At 35.7% G+C, this 22,244-nt stretch overlaps 3 protein-coding genes and 2 pseudogenes across 6 annotated transcripts; 3 read left to right on the top strand and 2 right to left on the bottom strand.

Moving 5' to 3' along the window:
* Positions 1-1,294: 1,294 nt before the first annotated feature.
* LOC120145916 (kinesin-like protein KIN-7H) lies at positions 1,295-3,795 on the top strand. The gene is made up of 7 exons (XM_039159623.1): positions 1,295-1,300; positions 1,384-1,451; positions 1,651-1,914; positions 2,925-3,157; positions 3,271-3,360; positions 3,451-3,551; positions 3,643-3,795. The coding sequence occupies exons 1-7, from the start codon at positions 1,295-1,297 to the stop codon at positions 3,793-3,795; spliced, it is 915 nt and encodes a 304-aa protein (XP_039015554.1).
* A 3,193-nt stretch (positions 3,796-6,988) lies between these two features.
* Positions 6,989-9,729, top strand: LOC120146113 (UDP-arabinose 4-epimerase 1-like). Its single transcript, XM_039159771.1, has 5 exons — positions 6,989-7,078; positions 7,497-7,661; positions 8,026-8,150; positions 8,619-8,732; positions 8,840-9,729. The coding sequence occupies exons 2-5, from the start codon at positions 7,601-7,603 to the stop codon at positions 8,960-8,962; spliced, it is 423 nt and encodes a 140-aa protein (XP_039015702.1). The 5' UTR covers positions 6,989-7,078; positions 7,497-7,600; the 3' UTR covers positions 8,963-9,729.
* Positions 9,730-12,625: 2,896 nt separating this feature from the next.
* LOC120145915 lies at positions 12,626-14,559 on the top strand (annotated as a pseudogene).
* A 256-nt stretch (positions 14,560-14,815) lies between these two features.
* Positions 14,816-16,747, bottom strand: LOC120146114 (annotated as a pseudogene).
* An 822-nt stretch (positions 16,748-17,569) lies between these two features.
* LOC120146112 (RNA-binding protein FUS-like) lies at positions 17,570-21,991 on the bottom strand. Of its 4 annotated transcripts, XM_039159770.1 has the most exons (10): positions 19,719-19,898; positions 19,495-19,617; positions 19,323-19,403; positions 19,145-19,233; positions 18,981-19,055; positions 18,697-18,762; positions 18,549-18,610; positions 18,193-18,400; positions 18,104-18,138; positions 17,570-17,747 (listed from the first exon to the last, which is right to left on the bottom strand). In XM_039159770.1, exons 2-10 carry the CDS (start codon positions 19,615-19,617, stop codon positions 17,671-17,673), a joined length of 816 nt encoding a protein of 271 aa, XP_039015701.1. In that variant the 5' UTR covers positions 19,719-19,898; the 3' UTR covers positions 17,570-17,670. The 4 variants fall into 4 exon arrangements, with proteins under 4 accessions (XP_039015701.1, XP_039015699.1, XP_039015697.1 ...); XM_039159768.1 differs by lacking the exon at positions 19,719-19,898 and adding an exon at positions 21,961-21,991 and having other exon boundaries at positions 18,104-18,400; positions 19,495-19,641; XM_039159766.1 differs by having other exon boundaries at positions 18,104-18,400.
* Between the last annotated feature and the right edge of the window lie 253 nt (positions 21,992-22,244).

Below are 22,244 nucleotides of genomic sequence, written 5' to 3'. Positions count from 1 at the left end.
AGGAACACTTGCTACCTTTCTAGATCCTACAATCAAATTTCAAACCTTGCCTTCATCAAGTGGAGTCAGGGCGTACTAGTATCATATGGTATTTAGAGCCAAGACGGAAGCAAGAAAGTTTTTTTCAAACAAATCAAGCAAATCAAAAGGAAAAAGAAGTGTCAATCAAAAGAAACGTTGAAAAAGGCAAAAGTAAGTAAAAGCGAAAGAAAAGAAGAGCAAGTTAAAAGCAAAGGGTGTTTTCATACAAAAACAATTGCAAGCAAGCCTGAAGCCGTTATAATGACTGGTTGTGGCTAGGGAAGGACGTAAGTGTCTTGTAGTAACAATCCCCTTTCCTTCCATCATTTTTTCTCTTATTTTTTCTAAGCCAACCTATTACCATCCATTTGTTCTTTTCTTTTCCTATCTAACAACAATTTGCAAGAAACGTCTAAGAATTTTATTTGAAGGTCTTGAGTTAGTTTTTTTAGAACTTAACAAGACAAAAACGAGTTGAAAAAGACATAAGGAGCGTGTAAGACCGGTAGAAGACAAGAAAAAGCTAATCAATCCCTAAGTGAAACACGAGTGATCAAGAGTTGAGTGACATCAATTTTTTTCTTTAGAGTGAACTTGAGGCTTTGTGAGTGAGCATTAGTAAGGTCTTTCATATTAATTTCATTCTTTACTACACTAATAATTTTCATTTTTTTCAATGGAGTACGAGCAGCAAAGGAGAAATATGTTTCATACTAATTGTTGTGTGAAAGATAAAACATGCCTTGTAGCCATTGATGGCGGAAGTTGTGCAAACCTCGCGAGCACATACATGGTAGATAAATTGGGACTTACAATGTTCAAACATTTCAGCCCATATGTTTTGCAAAGCAAGTAATTGTGCCATTTACAATTGGAAGATATGAAGATGAAGTCTTGTGTAATGTTGTTTCCATGAATTCAAGCCATCTACTTTTCAGACGACCTTGGTAATTTGATAAACGAGCATCACATGATGGTTTCCACAATCAATATTCTTTCTTCCACAATGCATAGAAAATCACATTGGCATCATTGTTGTCAATCCAAATACTTCAAGACCAAAACCACCTTAAAGGAAGCATTGCGGTAATGAAGAAACAATTCAAAGAAGTTACAATTGAAGAAAAATGCTTTGAGGAGAGTTCAAACATAGAATAGTCTTTTGAAAAATAAATTTTCGGAGTTGAAATGAGAGCATTGAAAAGATAATTGATAGTGAAGATAAGCACATTGAAAAACAAGAGTGTGAGATTGAAGAGAGTTCAAAAGAAGCATGGGAGTGAGAGAAAAGAATGTGAAAAGTTGGAAATTTCATTTTCTACTAACCAATATCTTCTTCCTACTCTTTCTTTTAACTTGCAGGTTATTCTAAGAGACACACTTTTACAAGATGATTCAAGAAACATCTATTTTGAAATTCCAAAAGATGTGTCAGTTGAAATTTCAAGGGATGTGTTCATAAACATCCCAAGTACATTTCGTTCATTCGATGAACCTCATGAAGTTCCAATGAATCTGATTCTTGAAAATGTCAAGGGTTAAATTTCATTCATGAACTTTCATGAATCTTCTATGTTCATTCATTTTATTAATGATGTTTCATTTTTCTAATGTATGTTCATTTTGCAGCACATTGAATCACCTACATGGAATTGTTCTTATTTATGATGATCGATTCAAAGAGGTGTGGAAAAGGAAAAAAGTTGAAGTTGGAAAGACTTACCTACTTGAAGAAGTCCATGACACTTGTGCACATTCAAACTCGAATCAGTCACTCAATGAAGGTTTCCAAGAGATTCATGCATTAACCAATTGGTGTGATGACTCCAAGGGACACCATGAAGAAACTCAATGGAGTTGTGTCTATTCAAAGGTAGAAGTTGATCAAAGAAGGTTAAATGATCTACATACATCCTTTCTTATTCCAATGGAGTAATCAATGATAATAACCTTTGATTTGAGGATAAATCACCCTAAAGAAGGGGGATGATGTGATCCAACCAATAGCCAAACTTATTCAACACATGCTCATATCATGGACGTTTTACAATGTTGATTTTAATGGAATTTCACCTTATTTCAATACTTATTTACTTATTTATGCATTACATGTGATGTGAATATTCTTGAATTTTATATAATGTTTATTTATAACATATTATATTCATGCATAACTTATTAAATCACATCTTTACTTAGCTTAATTCATGCATATGGTATGTTACACATTCCTTACTTATGTTATCATATCATTTGCATTATTATATTAGGCATAGGAAACATATTTTTCATTAGAGTGTTTTTTATTTTATTAATTGGTACATATTCAAGCTTGTGCATGTGTGATTTATATAAATATGTGTTTGGTGCAAGGTACAATTCTAGGCAATCCAAGGGATGGTTCACGTCAGTCAGATTGTTCTCCATTTTTTAGAAGATTCCAAGCATATTTGGGTTATGAAGTCTTCTTGACATTTAATCCCACTACAAGAAAATATACCTTTAATGACACACGCTAATTTATGACTTGCAAAAACTGTGTGTCAACAAAAAAATGTCATATTTCTTAAAATATGAACGATTTATGACTTACAATAATGTGTGTCATATTTAATAGTCATAATCCAAAAAATTTGAAAAAACACGGAGTACACTTTTTAATTGTGTTTCATCTATAAAAGTAATATTTTAATTCCCCCCCCCCATTATTTTCATCATTTCCCGCTTATTTTTTCCCTTTACTTGGAAGCATCTCCATAATCGGCTTAAACTCTGGCTTCCACCTTATAGTTATGTTTCACACTCTCGTGCATTTGTTTTATCTTTCGTACCTTCCCGTGACTTTTTTCTCTCTATGATCATGTATTATCATTTTATACTTGCATCTATTTTGAAACTCATAGTTATGTTGTTTCTGCAGTAACATTTAGTCGGTTAGAGCCTGAAGGGAAGTTGATCATGTGTTTCAGAAAGGCTTCAACTGCTTCAGCATCTGATCAGGTTTCCATTAGATTAAGGCCACTGAATGATAAAGCAATGAATCGTATTTGTGATTGGGAATGCCCTAACAATCACACCATCGTTTTCAAGCATAATTTACCGGAACGCTCCGTGTTCCCTGCAGCCTACACATTTGGTAAACATTTCCAAATTCACTTGCTTCTATTTTCACTTTGCCCATTTGAGAATTGAGATCGTCTTCTAATCACTGTATTCTTTTCTTTGCTTTGTTAATTTTGTTGCAAACAGACAGAGTATTTGACAGTGAATGCGATACAGCTCAAGTGTACGAGGAAGGAGCCAAACATATTGCACTCTCAGTACTCGAAGGAATCAATTGTAAGTATTGTTTGTTTCCTGTTCGTTGTTTCTATAACTATATAATCCAGAGAAAATGTCTCTAATCATTGTGCTTTGTTTTTCCTTCAGCAAGCATATTTGTATATGGGAAAACAAGCAGTGGAAAGACGTATACAATGAGAAGTATCACTGAATATGCAGTATATGATATATACAACTACATCGAGAACGTAACTATAGACTCGGGACTATTTTTTCTCATATATATTATATCTGAAATCTATCGCTTCTGTTTCTTGGGAGTGTAGAATATATATATAGATGACATTCTGTTTTGATCAATATGTTAGAATGGGGAAAGAGACTTTTTTGGTGAAATTCCGTGCCATGGAAATATACAATGAAGCCGTGAGAGACCTTCTTAGCCCTGATAGCTACCCACTAAGAGTGCTAAATGATCCAGAGGTAACATAATTCTCCCTTCTTTATGCTTCCCAGTCATCATTTTGCACGAGTGTAAGTTTTTTACGACATTGTTTTCACTCAACGATGGGAACCATTGTGGAGAAACTAACTGAGGTGACTCTAAGAAACAGGGAACATCTTCACGAGCTACTTGCAATCTGTGAAGGTGAAATATTTTCATGGACTTGCATTTGTATATGATTTCTTTGGGTTTTCTTTTCACTAGAGGACAATATATATGCATTTCGGTACGCAGTTTGAAAGAGGAAGAATAGCATGCTAGGTTCAAAGAGTAAGCGTCTAAGAATTCATAATGAAGACTTTATAGAGCTGAAATTAACGTGGGAAGAAGCTCAAGGGCTGCTTCGTCCCCCTCCTAATCATGTAGCAAGTGTTGTTGTCATTGAAAGTTTTGAGTTTAAAGAATACGAGGTATGTTATATCTTTATTGATCCTTTTTTTTCTATCAACATTTAATATTTGTTGTGATTGAAATCACTTTTGGTTGAACTGGCAGTAATAGAAGCCACTTTTATTTTGTCTTTCTAGTGTTTGTTACTCAACTTTGGCAAATTAAACTCTAACATGCATATCTTAGATTTTCTATGGTTGGTACACCCTTGACGAAGACTTAAAGGGTTGCTCAGGAACTTTTTATATTGTTTGTTGTTAATGGATGCCACCACAGAACCAGAATAATTAAATGCAAGAACATCATCTCATTCTTTCTAATTCTGGCCTTTTTCAAGTTTTTTCATTCAAAGATGTAATCCATTTTCATCATTGACTGTTCAGCTTGCTTTTTCTAGGATGTGATTACTAATTAATCAGTACATTGTTTTTAGGTTTCCTATTAGTAGTCTTTTGATATTTATATATTCCACAAATTCTATCCTTTCTGTGGGATTCTCTCTTCCCTTTTCTTTAGTAGTTCCACAATATTTGCACTCTCTTCCCTTATAAATGATAAGTGATTCTTGATTAGTCTGTGGAATGTAGATAGTGTTTTTCATTTGCTTCAATTTCCAATGCTTAACCTCTCAAGTTTATTCTATATGCTTAACTACTACTAGTACTACTATTATGTTGATATCATATTTTAATACCCTGAAATTAATATGATTGCTACTATTCCCTTCTTGTTTAGAACCATATAAGAGATAAACAATGCTTATATCTTAGTTTCTGGTTTATTCATTGAGAATTTATTTTTGCTGCTTAAACCATGATGTTGTATATGTTTTTTCATGTGTACTAAAGCACAAATGTAATATCTTCTTCTGGTATTTCTGGTATTTGCTGCTGCATTCCATTAAATATTCCTTTTTTTTCTTTGTTGCAGAAAATTTGCTTGTTTATCCACCAGAACATGTTATCTTTGGAGACTACGTCTATGAGTTATGGGATGAGGAGATGATAAGAAAGATTCTAGGTTTCTTCACTCCCAGAAACATGAGAATTGATGTAGTAACAAAATCCTTCAAGCTAAATGGTACCATGTTCTGTTCTATTTAGTTATCATATTTTTATTGTAAAATATTGGACCATGTTTCTATGTTCCAAGAGTCTAAGAACAATGACAATCTAATTTGAAGCCATATGGCTTTCTTTGATTTGCAACTACCAGTTGGTTGGATTGTTCCTTTTACATTGTAAATTCCCACAATTATCATGTTTCTTATGTTATGTTGATTCTGTTTAACTAAAATGTGTTTAATTTCTTTTATTTATACTGATAATTATGGGAAAACAACTGAGTGCATATACTCTTTGACACACAATGTGTGTCATCTTCATTTATGATGGGGGCTTCAATGACACGCAATGTAAGTCATAAATGCGTGTTATAAATTTATGACACACAAATGTGTGTCGTCTTCATTTATGACTGGGGCTTCAATGACGCACAATGAGCGTCATAAATGCGCGCCATAAATGTGTGTCATAAATACGCGTCATAAATTTATGACGTACAGTTGCGCGTCATCTGAAATTCATGTCGGTGGCTTTAATGACAGGCAAATGTGTGTCATCCGCACCCATAGATGACGCGCAATGCGCATCATTAAAGGAGTTTTTTCTAGTAGTGTCCCCTATCTCTTAAATTTCCAACTCACTTTGAATCGTATCAATCCGACAATGGGAGCTTGAGATATGCCTAAATTACCAAATACAGTGTAGGCTGGAAATTCATATGGGATTTTTAACCATTCATCACCTTCCTTGAATTTATGAATGGATAGAATTGATGAAGAGATGCATAGACCAGAAGTGACTATTCAAAGGAAAACAATTCAACATATTTATGAAAAAGATACAATGTTTCATTCAGCTTAAAGTACATCTATTCATGTATGTGTATACAAGGTAGCCGAAACATCATGTTCACACAAGGAATCCAAGTTCAAAGAAGGTAGCCAAACCATCATGTTCACATGAAAGCCAAGTTTATGAAGATAACCAAATCATCATGTTCACATGGAAGCCAAATTCATGCAAGGGAGTCGGACTATCTTGTTCATACCAAGGGGCAATGAATTCGACCAAGAAGACTTAATTCATCTAAAGGATGAACATGCATTCATTCAAAGCATAATCCTTGTTAACATTAGGCATGCATTGTACCTACATAAAGGATGAATATTCATCCATGAATGTTCACTCATTAAGGCATTCATGTTCACACCATGCGTACAATGTATCCTAGGCATTCCAAGGCTTATAAATAGCTAATCCTTTTATTTGTACATCAATCAAATTTATTTTATCAAATATTTGTGAGAGTTTTTCTCTTTAGTTCTTTAAGAACTTTATCGACTTATCAAGTGCATTTGTGCTTGTGGCATCACTTATCCTTCTATCCACCCTGATACTCATGGTTCTTTAGGTTTAATATATCGAAAGATTCAAAGTGTTTAAACATCACCCCTCAAGTTTCTTTAAAGTCTTGGGTTAAGCTTTAATATAACTTAGTTTGATTCATTTGTTACATGAGATACTACTTTCATTCTTCACTATTATTTACATACTTATTTCTTCTATAGCCATGCCACCATTCCATCATACAAACACTTCTTTAAATCCTTGCATACATATCATCATGCCCTGAGCCAAGGCGAGGAGGGCGACCTAGGGCCAGGTTTGGAATAACCCATGCTTGAAAAAATTCTTGGCTTGTACATTTGCATGTATTTATTATATATGTGATATTAGATCGGTTCTCAATTTCTTCATTTGGTATTTTTTTTGCTACCTTCAACCCATGTTTATGTTCTTTGATTTCTATTTTCAGGTAAATTCCATTCATTTTTCTTTGTTGTCCTTCCATTAAAGTTGGGTTTTTTTTCTTCATTTACCTTTTTGTGACGACTTTGAATTCCCTTGCTCTTTTTGAGAACGATCGAACTCTGTTGATGGGTATTTTTCATTTCTTGTTTTTATGGGTCATTTGGGTTCCTTACTTGGTTTTCCTCTCTGGGTTTGTTTATGATCAATAAAATTAGAATAAAATGATTGATTATCAATTTATCTGTTTTTATTTGGATTAATATTTTTTCATATCGTCATTTTCGGTGGGTTTTGTTGTTTTATTCAGTGGGTGGAGGGCCCATATATTGAATATTTTTAACCTTTTTCTTCTTTTGGTTTATGGATCTCTTAATATTTCAGAAATGTGATAGAAATTGTTGTTTTTGTTTTACTTTTTACTGCAGTTTTGCCAGAACAGCATTCCCAAGTAAGGGTGTTTGGTTGATTACTGAAATTGAGGCGTAAGTTCAGGTTGTTGCCAGCTTAAGACAAGTTCTAGGTTCAGATGCTAAATTTTGCTAGAGGAAGAAGCCAGCAAAGGTCTACCAGATCTAAGCCTTTTGCTGGTAACATCTCTCTTCTTCAATTCCAACCCAATTTCTCTTCATTTATATTTATGATTTCGACAGTTGTTGTTGTTGTTAATGTCGTTGTCATGAGACTTATTCATGCAGTTTTCATTTAGAAAGTTTAAATCTTGAAAAAGGAGGTGAGGAAAAGAAAACAACTTCATTTCATTTACAGTTTACCCTTTACTTTCAATATCTTTGTAGCAATTTGTTACTGAGTGTAGAAAAAGTGTATTTTGTTATGTCTACAGTTTAAGACATGGTTGAGTTGACTTGGTTGCACCTTAATACATTTATAATGATTTAAAGATAGGGAAAAGGTTCTCTGAATTTACAATGGTTGTTTGTGTTTTGCATGTAGGCATGGAATATCATGATCCCAAAAGGAAGAGCAATTTTGTAGGAAAAATCCTTATGGCTGCAACCCTTACAGCCTTATGCATTATTATGCTCAAGCAATCCCCTACGTTTGGTACTCCAAGTCAGGTAGCTTCTTGGTTCTATCTATCTTTTTTTACTTCTCTATTCTGTAATGCTGAATTTAAAATGCGCAAGAGCGGTTGATAATGGTTCTGACTATTTGTTTTCTGTAGAACATCAGTAATAAAAAGATTGTTCCGAATGTTTATCACGCGGATATTTATTTAGCTTTGGTAATTGAACATTAATCAACAATTATTTTAACTTCGCTATTGTTTTCACTTTACATGGTTTATGTATGAACATATTTCTGGGGTTCTAACTATAAGTATAGAAGGACCCTATGTCATTTTTGTTAAGACTTCATTATTGCTTGCTGTTGGCTTAGTTTAATCAAGCTGTTCACTTGATTATGGATGTTCCATTTGCCCTTTGCATATGGTTAATATCATCATCTGTTGTTTCCGTAGCAATGACCATTTTTAGTTATGTATATTTTCAACTTCCGACATTTATTGACTTCTATCTTTTCAGTTTTCCAAACACGAAGAAGGTGTAACTCATGTTCTTGTAACTGGTGGTGCTGGCTATATTGGTTCACATGCTGCTTTACGACTTCTGAGGGAGTCATACCGTGTAACTATTGTGGTATGTTTGTAGTTTAGGATATGGAACTATCATTCTTTTTTGTAATCTTTCACAGCTTATGCATGATTGGTCTGGGTTTTACAAGGAAGAATTTACCTCTTTTGTAGGACAATCTTTCACGTGGAAACATAGGTGCCGTCAAGGTTCTACAAGACTTATTTCCAGAACCCGGAAGGCTTCAATTCATTTATGCTGATCTCGGTGATGCAAAAGCTGTATCCTTGTATTGAAATTATCATGAATATTCTTTTTTAAAATGACCACTTTAAGGCTTTGAAACATGGATGTGGTGTATCACTTTAAGGCTTTTTTAAATTGAGTGAAAAGTTGTGATGTCTCTTTATAGATTTGGAAAATAATGTTGGTTAATGTAATAGGATCTACTCATATAATTTTTAATGAAAAAATTTGTTTGGCGTTTACCGAAATTTATTCTTGAATTTTAAATTATTTTTAAGGGCCCTTATCTCTTATTTTGCCTAGGACCCTTAAAATGTCAGGACCGGCCCTGCATATCATCATCATCATCTATTATGTTGTCATTTCTATATTTATATTTTATTCATTTATAATTAACCATTCTCTTTGAGCCTTCTTATTGTAGGAACACTTGCTACCTTCCTAGATCCTACAATCAAAGTGCAAACCTTGCCTTCATCAAGTGGAGTCAGGGCGTGCCTGTATCAATAGATCTTTAATGGGATGAGTCTTGCAAGATCCCAAAACGACATCTTTATAGGAAATCTGGGAGGTAGATGTAGGGTGGGAGCCAGGGCAGGATCTCGAATCAGGTGGTTAAGGAGGATCAAGAGGCTGAGAAGGATCCAGTGATGTGTCATCCTTGCGATGATGTTTTTTATAAGAGGATATTCTCGGCAACGGCTAGGGTATCATTTTTTCAATCTCAGCTCAACTATTCCTAATATGAAGATTTTGTCTTTGAATGCTCATCTCACTAAAGATGAAATAAAAAAAATGACCTGTTTGCTATGGCTCCCCTAAAGGCTTTCTTAAATCATAACACTGATCTAAGTCTTCACCGCACCATCCTTGTACTTATTCCGAAGATTTCTCGCCCTGAGACTTTCATTGATTTCAGCCCCATCAGTCTTTGTTCTGTCCTTTATAAGCTCATTATAAAGATTATGGTTCACCACCTCTAAACTGTGATTCCCCTCCTGATTGGTCCCCACCAAACCAGTTTTATCAAAGGGCACATTATAACAAAGAATATTATCATAAATTAAGAAGTGATCCATACTATGTAATCGAAGAAAGGAAAGACGAAAGGATGGCCATAAAAGTCGATCTCCAGAAGGTGTTTGACAATATGTGCTGGAGCTTTATTGAGGAGACTCTTGCAAATATAGGTCTTCATCATTCCCTCGTTGATCTTATATATGTTATGTGTCACACATTCAAAAATACAAGTTCAATGGAATAGTGGTCTCAGCATGAGTTCTCTCCTGAGCGAGGGATCAGTCATGGTGATCATCTATCTCCATACATGTTTAATTTAACCAAGGAAAAGCTTAGCCATAGTATTGGTCATTGTGTAGACTCTGGTGACTAGTTGACAATCAAAACAGTGCCTAATAGCTCTCTGATTTCTCATCTGTTATTTGATGATGACCTTATTCTATGCTGAATCTGATCTGGAAAATGTCACAACTACCATGTGAGGACCACCATCATCATTGTACACCCCTTCACGTGAAGGGAATGATACCTAGGGTATAAAGAAAATTTTGGCACAAAACCCTAAGACATTCCCTTAGTATAATAGATAAGGATTCCCTAAAATTAGATATAGTCTTTTTGGGAAAAGGGTGAGGTAGGCAAGAGTGAAAGGCGGTTACAAAGCTTTCATTTTTCTTCCTTTTTTCATCTTCTTCGTAGTGTCCTCCATAGCCAAGCTTCCAGAGGGTAGCAAGCTAGGCTTGAGAAAAGCTAGCTTGCTAAGGTGCTTCACGGTGACCCAAGGAGCTCACGGCAGTGCGCGTGTTGGCAGTTTCCTCTTACCTTGTCTTTTATTTCATTTCTATTTTGTGGGTTTTTATGGAACAAATTATTTTTTTAGATGATTTGTACCCTACCGTGAACTAACCTTATTTAGTGTGGATTAATTGTGGATGATTAAATTTTTTTTATTGAATGGTTCATATTTTTATGTTAATATTTACTTTGTTCATTGTAATTATTTACTTAGGATTGTAAGAGCTTACGAGAGTGGTTTTTCTTAAGTTTGATGTCTAGTATATGAGAGAGCTAGGTGACATCAACGTGAGCAATGGGGCTTAGCTACTAACCATGTCCTAATCCACCTTAGATATAAGGATAACATTTCAATGACTAAAAAGGGTAGTACTTAATCGATAGGACTTGTGCTGCAATTTACACTGAGAGGTATTGTCGTAGCATTTTATTCTGTCAGGTTCCTTACTAGAGATAACCTAGGGACAGTTTTAGCAAACTCTGTCAAGCAAGTAATCATAGAAAGCTTGAATCATTCCATAAGGCAAGGCTTAGGATTCCTTAGTGACCCTACCAATTATCCTCATTGTAGCTTGTTTGTGTGAGGTTCTCCACTATCTTATTCATTCCCAGATTCTCAATTTAATTTTTTTTAGCATTTTTAAGTTGTTACAATTCAGTTTGCCATAGCATTTCCAGTTGTTACCATACCACATTGTCATTGCAAATCCATCTTCATACATTTCATTTTGCCACAGCATCCTCAATTGTCTATACCATCATATATATACACACACACTAGAGACACCCTTTTTGCTACATCATCTTTTAAAATCCCTCTAATCTTTGTGGAGACGATACTCACTCACTACTATATTACTATAAAATATTTTAATAAATGTATTGTATGTCTATTTGATACCATGCAGTATGTTTTGAAACGAAAATGTTTTTTTTTAAATCAGGGATTATCTCATAGGCCCAATCGGATTTAGGGCGTTATAGTTTAAATTTTGGATTTTCTTATTTCGTGAGAAGTATAAGGTGTATTTTGGATTTTCTTATTTCGGGAGAAGTATAAGGTGTACGACATTTACACACTATCCCTCTGGCGTTCAACTTGCTTGTCCTTCTGGTGAAGTCTTTCTAATCTTTTTAAGCCAACTTGGTGTGGTCCGTAGTAGATGGTAACTTGGTGAATTTTCGGACGGATGTCTGGGTACCTGAACTCGATCTTCTAATAACCTATACAGCGTCTCCTCAAGCTTTGGATCTATCCTTACAAGTGACGGATGTTCTTCACATTGATGGAACATAGAATCGGACGTTGCTTGAACACTTACTGGTTTTGGATGCTATCCCTCACCTTCATAATATACTCGAGTCTGCTGCTGATGTGGGGCCTGATGTCTGTTATTGGTATATGCATGCTAAAAGGATTTTTTTCAGTCAAGAATGCCTATAACACTCTTTGCAGCTCTGCTTGGGAGGTTAAATCCCCCTGCTGGAACACCATATGGAAGATTCAAGTCCTTGAACAGATCCGTAGTTTTCTTTGGTTATCCATGGGAGACAAAGCTACCACCAATTCCAACTGATCTGTGACCAGACCTCTCATGTAACCTTTGCTATTGCTCGAATGAAACCTTCTTGTGAAGTGTCCATCTGCCTCTTTCTATACTCTTTCTCATAAAGACTGGCTCCTGGAAAATCTAAACTCAAATTTCATTTATGATGAGTTCCAAGGACCATGGAATATCCTGTTCGCGTCCTTAGTGTGGCAAATATGACGAGCACGCAACCTCTTCGTGTTCTAGGGTAAAATTTCTCTACCAGAATCTGTGTTGCATGTTAGTCTCTCGTAAAACTAGTCTTATGTAGGTTGCTCTCCACCTCGAAGACCTAGCAATGAACCAATGATGACGCACGTTCAATGGAACTCGCCTGATTCAGGGTGGATTGCTCTTAATAATGACGGTGCAGCCTCTACCTCCGCAAGTCAGGGCTCGATTGGGGTTATATTTCGAGACCACGCAAGTTCTTGCCTTGGTGCTTTCACCAAGTCAATTGGCAAAACAACACCCCTTGAAGCTGAGCTATGGGCAATCTATGAAGGTTTGTAGCTTGCACGATCTTTTGAATTTTAGAAGGTATTGGTTTAGACTGATATTGGTAAGGCCATTCATCTTCTTCCTCCTCCGTCCCCAACCTGTTCCTTTGTTGCAGTGCGTGCTATCGCTCACTTCTAATCGAAAGTTTGGTTTATTGATTTTTCACAGATCCCTTGCGAGGCTAATGTGGTAGCTGATCTTTTAGCTTAGATGGTGTCAATTAATACTTTCGACATTCATATTGTAAATCCTTTGCCACCATCGATTCAGGCCGCTTTTTCCTGAGACTGTCACGGTCCCCTTGTGTTCCTGTAAAATCATAAGTCTCTTGTCTTTTTCCATTTTCTATTAAAAATAATTAACTTAAAAATTACAATTTTCTTAAAATCACAGAAAAAGGCTTCAACTTGAAGCATAAGTGAAAAAATGGTCAGCATCTTTTCAACTGCAAGTTAAAAAAACACGTTTATCTAACTGATAGGGTTAGACTTTAAACTTTAAAGCAGGATTTACCAGAAAAGGAAAAGTAATTTAAATAAAAAACGATTAATAATTATTAAATGGAAAAATAAAAAAGAAATTTTACACAAATTAATAGCGTATGAGCAAACTTCAAAACTCGAACCCTCCGAGCTTCACAACACTATTTTATGATAATAGCAAACCAAAGCTAACACACGTAAACAACCGTGACGAGCGGCGCTATCGTGTGATCAAAGCATAAAGCTTTCCACCGTGGTATTAAGCAAATCCAGAGTCATCGAACTCTATATATAAATATTAGCTCAAGCAATCAAAAACCTAATCAGTTTGTTTTGATGAGAAAATTTTAAAAACCAGGAAAATAAAGAGAAAGAGAGTTGATGAAGATGATCTATTTCACAAAGCCTAAATCAGGTTAGTAGATTTATACCATGAAAGGGTTTCTGGGTTTTCTTTCTTTCTTTTGACAGTTTTTTGGAATCTTAAGTTGGTTTCATGGATTGAAAAGTTGATTGGATTTCTGGGTTTTTGTTGTTTGTTTGCTTGTTTCAGGCAGATCAGAGAAGAAGCATGGAAGTAACTTGAGTGACAAGACAAATGTAAATGAAGAATACAAGGAAGCTTTTAGAACAAAATCCTATCTCGAGATGTTGAGTCAAGTTCATGTCTTTGATAGTCTACCTTCAACGTCTTTGATTCACATTGCTTAAAAATCCGTTGTCGATCATTACACCGCAGCAGTTCCGGAAGATCAATGATAATAACCTCGATTTGTTCCAAAAACTAACGTCGAAACGGGAAAAGATAAGACAGAAAGCGAAACTCAAAAGGATCTCCAAACAGTTTTGGGGTCTTTGTTTAGTAATTTCTCACACAGCGCTTGTGATTGCAATGCTGATACTTGCATTCCATGGCATGTTGGGAATTATAGCAGCACCAGGGTTTGCCGCCTGGTTTGTTTGTTGCATTTGGAAGAAGAAAACCGGGTTATCGTATCATCAAGGGCTTAACACGAGTTTGCTCGAAAGACTCAGTGAGCAACTTGATATATCAAAGGGATTTATATTTTGATCAACTATTTCGATACCATAAGTAGACTGGTACGGAGACTGCATGATGAGATCAAGCACTGTAAAGCCATCGCTAATATGTGCATAAGAAATGGGAACATTGAGGTACTGAAGGAGGTTGTAAGAGAATTCCGTATGCACGATTCAAGCTTCTTGGAACAACTGAAGAAGCTTGAAAAACATACTTAGTTTTCTCACTATTGTTCCAAAGAAGCTTGAAGAACATACTAAGTTTTCTCAATATCAACAGATCGAGACGGAATGTCATAGAAGAAATAGTTGATTCAAAGCCTTAGTAAAGACATTGATCATGGCATAGTTAAGTGCCTTGAAGATTAAAAGTTTGACTGCAATAGAGCATAGGCATTAACAGTTCTTTTGCATTTTGTCTTTGTAAACGAAAACATTCATTAATCATTTGAATCAAGGGGTAGAAAATGACTAACTTGTTCACTTCATATCATTCATGTGATGGGAAAGTAAAACAGAGGAAAATGGAGAAGTGTTACATAGTTATCCCAACCAAATCTAGGACAGTAGAAATAGTAGAGTTTGTCGCGGTGGGGAACTAAACACGGCAAAACACGACAGGAAAACCAGCAATGAAGGGATTCCTTCAGCTTTAATTATTGTGATGAAGTATAGAACCAGCTTCTCTCGATTTGCTAGAGGTTAAATTCAGCAAAGTGCTCTCAGTTTCTTGAATTCTTCAAGACTCAACAAGGAAGCCTTAAGCCAGTCTGATGGCTTTGGCATTACAATTGCTATGTATCCTTCTTTATCTGCCTGCAGTCAACAGAGAAATTCGAATTTTTAACGACTGCAGAAACTTTGACACAATTAGACAACAATTGTCAAATTAAAAGAATCCCAAATTAACTCAGCACAGCATGTAATTGACCATATTATGCCATACATTAAAATATTAATCATCTTTCATCCTAATGTATGTCTTTTGAATTGTAGGGAAGAACATGGGGTGCTTGAGATGACAGATGTGTCATCATCAAAACTCACAAGAATTCAATTTCAACGTGTTGCAAACATATATGAATTGAGAAACCAGTACAGAAGAGCGGCAGAGTTACTCTCACCGACAAATTAAGCAGCTCTGGTTGTTTGATTAATCTTTCATTCACTTCCAAAAGAGAGCCCTTAACTCAACACCTGCCCGAAACTTCTATTCATTTCAATACGCAAATGAAGGGGAAACGAGGGCAAGGAGAGATGTTGCACAAAAATAATCATACCCACCTTACAATATACGAATCATCATCGGTGCAAACCTTGCACAAAGCTGTATTGGACTCGAAGTGTTGAGCGTTCTAAAAGAGCAACATATTTAACTACGATTAGACATTTTCAAAGCTAATACTCCAATTCCATTAAAGAAACTGATCTCTTTGATCTCCAAATAACAAGTGATAATGTTTGTTCTCACAATTTAAAAGAATTACCAATAAAGAACATCACATTGATAAACCTCTTAAACCCCCCCCCCAAAGTGGAATTTCAATTGTAAAACAATAATCAAACACTTTTCTAGTCAATTACAGAAATAAAAATTTAGATACCTTCTTTCTCTTTCCAGTGACTTTCATACCACTTCGATTGGATTTGCCGACATTGAAATCAACGGCCATGATCCCACCTTTTTCCTTAAATGCCAAGTGAGTTGAAGCCAAGCCAATAACACAATCTACAAATTAAGATCATTTAAGTTCATTCAATCTAAAATTCACATTCTTTCTTTGTTTAAAAATAACAAAACAAAGGAAGTTTGGGATTCTCACCCATTGGCATGACGATAGACATACTGATCGATCCCTGATTTCAAAAAATCTGTAAACTTTAATTGGATTAGAGGACTCAGAACACCTAAATATAAACTAATGATTATACAGTGACATCTTCACTTCAACCAATGAAAAGAAAATCATGAATTAGGTAATTAACTAATGCACTTAACACAAAACCAGTAGTATACATAAGGAAATCATCTAACTTCAAAGTGCCTGAGTTCTAGGGGTTCATTAGCAAAACCCAGGAAAATTAGATAATTGGGGAAAGGGGGGGAACCTGGAGCAAAGTAAGAGACAAAGTTGGATTCAACGGCAGAAGGGGGAGTGAGAGGAAGTTGGGTTATGTCAGGGACTAGAAGCCTGTGTAACTCTTCATCTTCGTATTCAGCATTCTCTCTTCGTACTGATTGCTGCGGTTGTTGTTCTTCGTCTTGTTTGTGCTGCTGCTGTAAGTTGTTCCCAACGGTTGTTTTTTCAGGTTTAAGTGGTTGATCCACCATGATATCCGACATTGATTGAATTAAACGTGGGGAGAGAACGAGGGTTTTCACTTTTTTTTTCCTCAGTTCTGTGTATCGTTTTGCTCCATAACTGATTACTGAACCCTTTTTCTATTATATATCAGATTACAGACAGAGAATTCTCGGTTGGGCCTGAATAGCCCCAAATCCAAATTAGTCGGTTCTTTTCTTAATTTTCAACCAAATTTATTTTATTAAATAAGGTAACTTATTTATTTAATCATTTTCTCGGGTTTTTTTTTATAAAATCATATTTAATGTTACTTCTGGTTTGATAGGATGAGATATTTCCTTGTTAATTTAACAAAAATGATAATATATATCAGTTTTAGTCCTTAAAACTTTCATATTTTATCCTTCACCCCATTTTGGTAACAATATTTATATTTGTTTTCAACCACGTTTATTGGTCGAAAAGCCAATTTAAGTAAAGCCATCGGGCTTCGTTACCCTTCATTGCACCTTCCCGGCAACAACAACTCATCTCTTCGTAATTTCATTCCTTTTCACTTCATATTTTTTTATTCTTGTTTTCTTAATGTCTAAAGGCAAATAGAATAGGTGCACACTACTTTCCTTGAGTAGGAAAAGAGGAAAAAAGCAAGCTAATTTGCAAAACTCTTAAAGACATGATAATACTGGGGGATTCTGTTCACAATTGTTCAAAACATATAGTAATAAGCTAAGGCTACAGAACAATAAACCCAAAAAAGATCTGCCCTCCTATAGTGAGGGGCGGCGGCTGCACTAGTAGAAACCCGAGATGCAACTACTCTAAGTCTACTCATGAACATTGACATCGACACCAACGCGAACTCGAACACACGCTAAACTGCTAGCAATTAACAACGAAGAAAAAATTGGTCAAACCTAATTCTATAGAAGAAATAAAGAACGACCAAAAAAATCATAAACATGACTGGATATGAATCCGACACCATCATTTCCATATCATTCAAGGACTGCCACAAACCATCTCATGCAGTTGCATGCATCGGCCCATTAGATCTAAACCCACGGCCCCTTCCACGATATCCCCTGCCACGGCCACGACCTTCAAAGAGCAAATCAAGGACCATCAGAAACTATGTTATTTACCTATTCACTGCATTCCTTCTTAAAGTTATCGGCATAATGTCTGTTTATTGTACTTTGACAATCGTTAGAAAATTTCAGAAGCATGAACATGTCAATAATTGCATCTCCGCATTAACTTCTTTTTAATGCCACATCATTTTATTTGTAAGCGTACTTTGATTCTTCATGTTCAAAATAGTTAAACAGCATTATGTTAAGAGGTGCAAAAGGAGGATATTAGTGGTGATGATAGACATGCATATGGTTCATGTGTAAAAACTGTTAAACATGTTAAAATTTTATTATAACTGAAAAATAAGAGAGAAAACTCACCACGACCACCTTGGGGAGGGGCTTCATAGTTGTAGACATCATCTTGCTGCCTGTCGAACTGGGGTCCATTGTATCCTCCACGCCCACGGCCATCATCTTGCTGCCTGTCAAACTGCGGTCCATTGTATCCTCCACGCCCACGGCCATCATCTTGCTGCCTGTCGAAATGGGGTCCATTGTATCCTCCACGCCCACGGCCTCGGTAGCCACGTCCTCTTCCTCGACCTCTACCCCTAGCATAGCCACGAAAGCGGTCCCAGCCTCCATCCTCATACTCAGTAGAGACAAAACCATTCCCTGAAGAAGAATACAACTAAATATTTTCTTAAAATATTTCTCACATGATATTCAATAACATTCAGAGCCATTGAAAACCATGCCCCTAACATAACAATCAAAAAGAACATCTATCAAGGTGCAACCCAATACTCAAAATTGGCATTACCTCTACCCCTTGGCCTTCCTCTACCACCACGGCCTCTAGCACGGCCATTAGGAGAGCCCTCTGCCAAACAAAAAAATGTATATAAAAACAAACATAGGTATTTGGCATCACCAAAAAGAAATTGCAGCGTAGATAATGAAATGCATCCCCACCTCCTTCATGATCGATTTCTGTGGATGCCTTCACCTGATCTGCAGGTAATGGAGGCTGGTACCTGGATGAAAAGGCGATTCATGTGAAATGAAACATCAAGCCACCATAATCAGAGCATAAAACCTTCCACAACATTCACATAAATGTAATTTAACTAGCACGAACACATCAAAGGTAAAGACAACTTGCTTCATATTGACAATAATATTTCAAGCTAAACAAGTATAACGAGGAACAACGCACTTACATCAGTAAAGAGCAACAAGTACAGGAACTTACCCAACAGAGGATGTATCCAATTCCTTTTTCGAAAGGGTTACAGTGATCATCGACACGTGCCTTGTGGTCTCCAATCTGTGGTAATCAAACAAAGGTTACTAAAATTCTCTAAAGAAACATATTAAGGACACAAAAAGAACAATAAGAAATTATATAGTCCTTACGGAAGGAGTCCTTCCTCCAGAGGCTCCCACATATCTGTTATATCCATGGATCCAATTGAAGTAATCTGATGTAGACCAACAATTCTTCTCTGCATTACAAGTACAGTGCACATTATCAACCATTCTAAGAAACAACCAAACAATACAACTATCCACATAGATTATAAAATAGTAGTACCTTAATTAACTCCACAATAGTCACAGTCTTGTTAATGGCTCTTCCCATTGCTTTAAAAACTACTTGATTCGATCCCTTTTCCTATCAAAAATGTTATTTCACAAAATAATCAAACACCCAAATTTAGAAAAGATCTAAACATGCAGAAATTAAACTCCCAGAAAAAAAAAACCTGGAGCAGAGTCATGGCATAAGTGATATAACTACGCATCCTGCCTTGACTGGTAATACGAATCTCATTCTCGTCAATGGGTGTCTCTGCTTTCGGCTTCTCCACTCTCTGATAACGATCCATCTTTTTTTCCAACAGCCAAAACAATATATATATATAAATCAATATTTCAAAAGCAACCCAAAAACAAACGAGGAAATTTCAGATTAGATCTGGAAAATTACCTGAAAAGATTTTGTTAAGGGGGGAATAAGCTGAACCAAGAGAGAGCCCTCTTCCACGGCTTGTTTTTCTTTTCTTTTTACGCCCTAAAGCCGCTCTCTCCAGATGTTTCTTCTTACTTTATATCCTTCTAAAACTGCCCTAACCGATTCCTTTTATCCGGTTCACCCGATTCTATTCTCTTCTTTCCCTTAAACCGTGACATTTTTAACGAGATAACACCGTTGTTTAAGTGATTGGTGTGACCGAATAAAATGACAAGGTTCTAATTGTGCATATAGTCCCTGTATTATGCAATTATTATCTTTGTGCTCCAGTTTGATTAATTACGCATTAACGATTTTGCTTTTTGGAAAGTTTAGAGCTATCGTATTATTTATTGTATGAAATAGGAAAACATCTGTTAATTTTGATTTAGTTTTCAAATAATCGAAGTTACCCTCCTCTACTCTTGGAGTTTTATACATATTTTTCAATTTATTAATACAATTTTATAGGAAAATTCAGAAAATTTTAAAGTATGTGTTGTAACCGTCTTTCGGGTGGGCCCGGAATTGGGCTTCGACGTGAATGAATTGAGTTAGAGTCGCCACCGACCATTTTAAAACGAATTTAGGTGGGTCGGACACCATCTTACCTGATCTGCGTTGTGCCAGAAACGTGTCGGGTTCGAGAGTCGGTTACGGTCAAGGAAGGATTAGCACCCTTGAACCGCCCTTTCGGTACCAATTAATTTTCCGGTTGTCTTAATTGTGAAAATTAAAAAATTAAATTTAAATTTAAACATTCGATTCGAATTGCTTACATTCGATTAGAATTTCTCTGAAAAACATCAACAATGTTAGAATAAATATATATATATATATATATATATGTATATATAGAAAAACAGAAAAAAAAATAAAAAGATAAATGAAAAAATGAAAAAAATAATAAATATAAAAAAGAATCAAATGAGAGAAAAAATATTAATGTAATAATAATAATAAAATATATAATAGAATAAACGAAATTAAATAAATAAATAAATATATATATATATATAAAAGAATTAGTGACCATAATATAAGTATAGCGAAATTAGAACTCCAAATTAAAAGTAGTGAAAGTTTAATTCAATGATTAAAATATAACAAATAAAACTTACAAGGATCGGTAGAATAGTTTACCCGTGCGGAAAATCACGCAAATGCCCCCCACTGAAACTACGTCGTTTTGCCTAGGCTATATATATATATGCTTCCCTTAAGCCAAAATGGCTTATCTTTCCCCATTTGGTTCAATTGCCTCTCTCACTAGAAAAAGCAAGGAAGAGAGTTCTCTGCCTTCTCTCTAAATACCCCATCGGAGGGGATGATCGGCCCCGGCTGGCCATCGCCAAACCCCCTAAAACACTCTCCTTGTTATCCTAAACCCCGATTCGAAGCTAAAATTCCCCAAAATAACCCCAAATGGCGTAGATCTAAAGGAAACCGTCCGATTTTCTCACCTTTCCGATGACTTTGTCTTCGGGTTCCGGCGTTCCGATGGTGCTCCTTTCGTTTTCCTCGAAATGCTCCCGATGAAAGTTCTCGACTTTGCTTTGCTTTTTATTTTGCTTCGTTTTTTGTGGGGCTTCGGCCTTTGGTTATTTTGGTTCCATTTTGCTTCGTGTTTTGGTTCGATGGTATTGTTTACTGTGGGTTTTGTATGTATTTGGTTTTGTCTCGTTCTTTGCTGTTGGTCGATGGTTCTCTGTTTGTTCTCTCTGTGTGCTTGGTCTACTGTTCTCATGGGTTCTCGTCCGGTTTGTTTGTGATATGGTACTTGATGTGGGTATTTTTTGTTGTAGCCTCTCAGTTTTTTCCTTGGTTTTGGCTGTGGTTCTGTGTACGTATTTATAATGCCCCGACGGGGACTATTTCCGGTTATCTTGCGGTCGATCCTGGATTATTCGGGGTTGTTCTTGTTACGGGCTGTTGTGATTCCTTGTTTCACGCCGGCCGCCTCGGGATGGTTCAGTCCCGTTGGCGTGGCCGGAAAGTGTGTTGGGTGTTGACTGTGTTGTTGGCTCGATGATGCTTGAGATTGCTTTTGGCCGTTGGATTGAGTCAGATCCAACGGTCCAGATCTGCTTGGACAAATGATGTTTTAGGGTTTGTAAACCCTAATCCCTTACTACAACATTATTAGAACCCCAATCTAAACTATGGGATACCCGAGTTGGGCTCATCCTTGGACCATTTGGACCCTACCTTTAGACCTGAACCAGAAGAAGAAAAAAGAAAGAAAGAAAATAGATAAATAAATAAATAAAATAAAATAAATAGATAAATAAATAAATAAATAAATAAATAACATTTTTTAAAATTACACAATATATGTTTTTAAAAAATAATTTTCAAAACCATATAATATATATTTTAAAAACTAATTTTTAAAACTATATAATATATATATTTTTAAAAGCTAATTTTTAAAACTATATAATATGTATATTTAAAAACTAATTTTCAAAACTATATAATATATATGTTTTTCAAAAATGT

This window comes from Hibiscus syriacus, unplaced genomic scaffold (assembly GCF_006381635.1).
Source record: "Hibiscus syriacus cultivar Baekdansim isolate YM2019G1 unplaced genomic scaffold, ASM638163v2 tig00110895_pilon, whole genome shotgun sequence".
In the NCBI taxonomy this organism is placed as follows: domain Eukaryota; kingdom Viridiplantae; phylum Streptophyta; class Magnoliopsida; order Malvales; family Malvaceae; genus Hibiscus; species Hibiscus syriacus.
The sequence above is the reverse complement of the archived record's forward strand: the minus strand, read 5'-3'. Positions and strand labels throughout refer to the sequence as shown.

Coding starts and splice junctions, on each gene's coding strand:
- LOC120145916 (XM_039159623.1), top strand. Junction 1,452..1,650: donor TTTGAAATTCCAAAAGATGT/GTCAGTTGAAAT, acceptor TTCATTTTGCAG/CACATTGAATCACCTACATG. Junction 3,361..3,450: donor AGTACTCGAAGGAATCAATT/GTAAGTATTGTT, acceptor TTTTTCCTTCAG/CAAGCATATTTGTATATGGG.
- LOC120146113 (XM_039159771.1), top strand. CDS start 7,601: ATGCTAAATTTTGCTAGAGGAAGAAGCCAGCAAAGGTCTACCAGATCT. Junction 7,662..8,025: donor CAGATCTAAGCCTTTTGCTG/GTAACATCTCTC, acceptor TTTTGCATGTAG/GCATGGAATATCATGATCCC. Junction 8,733..8,839: donor CATACCGTGTAACTATTGTG/GTATGTTTGTAG, acceptor CCTCTTTTGTAG/GACAATCTTTCACGTGGAAA.
- LOC120146112 (XM_039159768.1), bottom strand. CDS start 19,617: ATGGATCGTTATCAGAGAGTGGAGAAGCCGAAAGCAGAGACACCCATT. Junction 18,763..18,980: donor TTGGATACATCCTCTGTTGG/GTAAGTTCCTGT, acceptor CTTTTCATCCAG/GTACCAGCCTCCATTACCTG. Junction 17,748..18,103: donor CCCTCCCCAAGGTGGTCGTG/GTGAGTTTTCTC, acceptor TGCTCTTTGAAG/GTCGTGGCCGTGGCAGGGGA.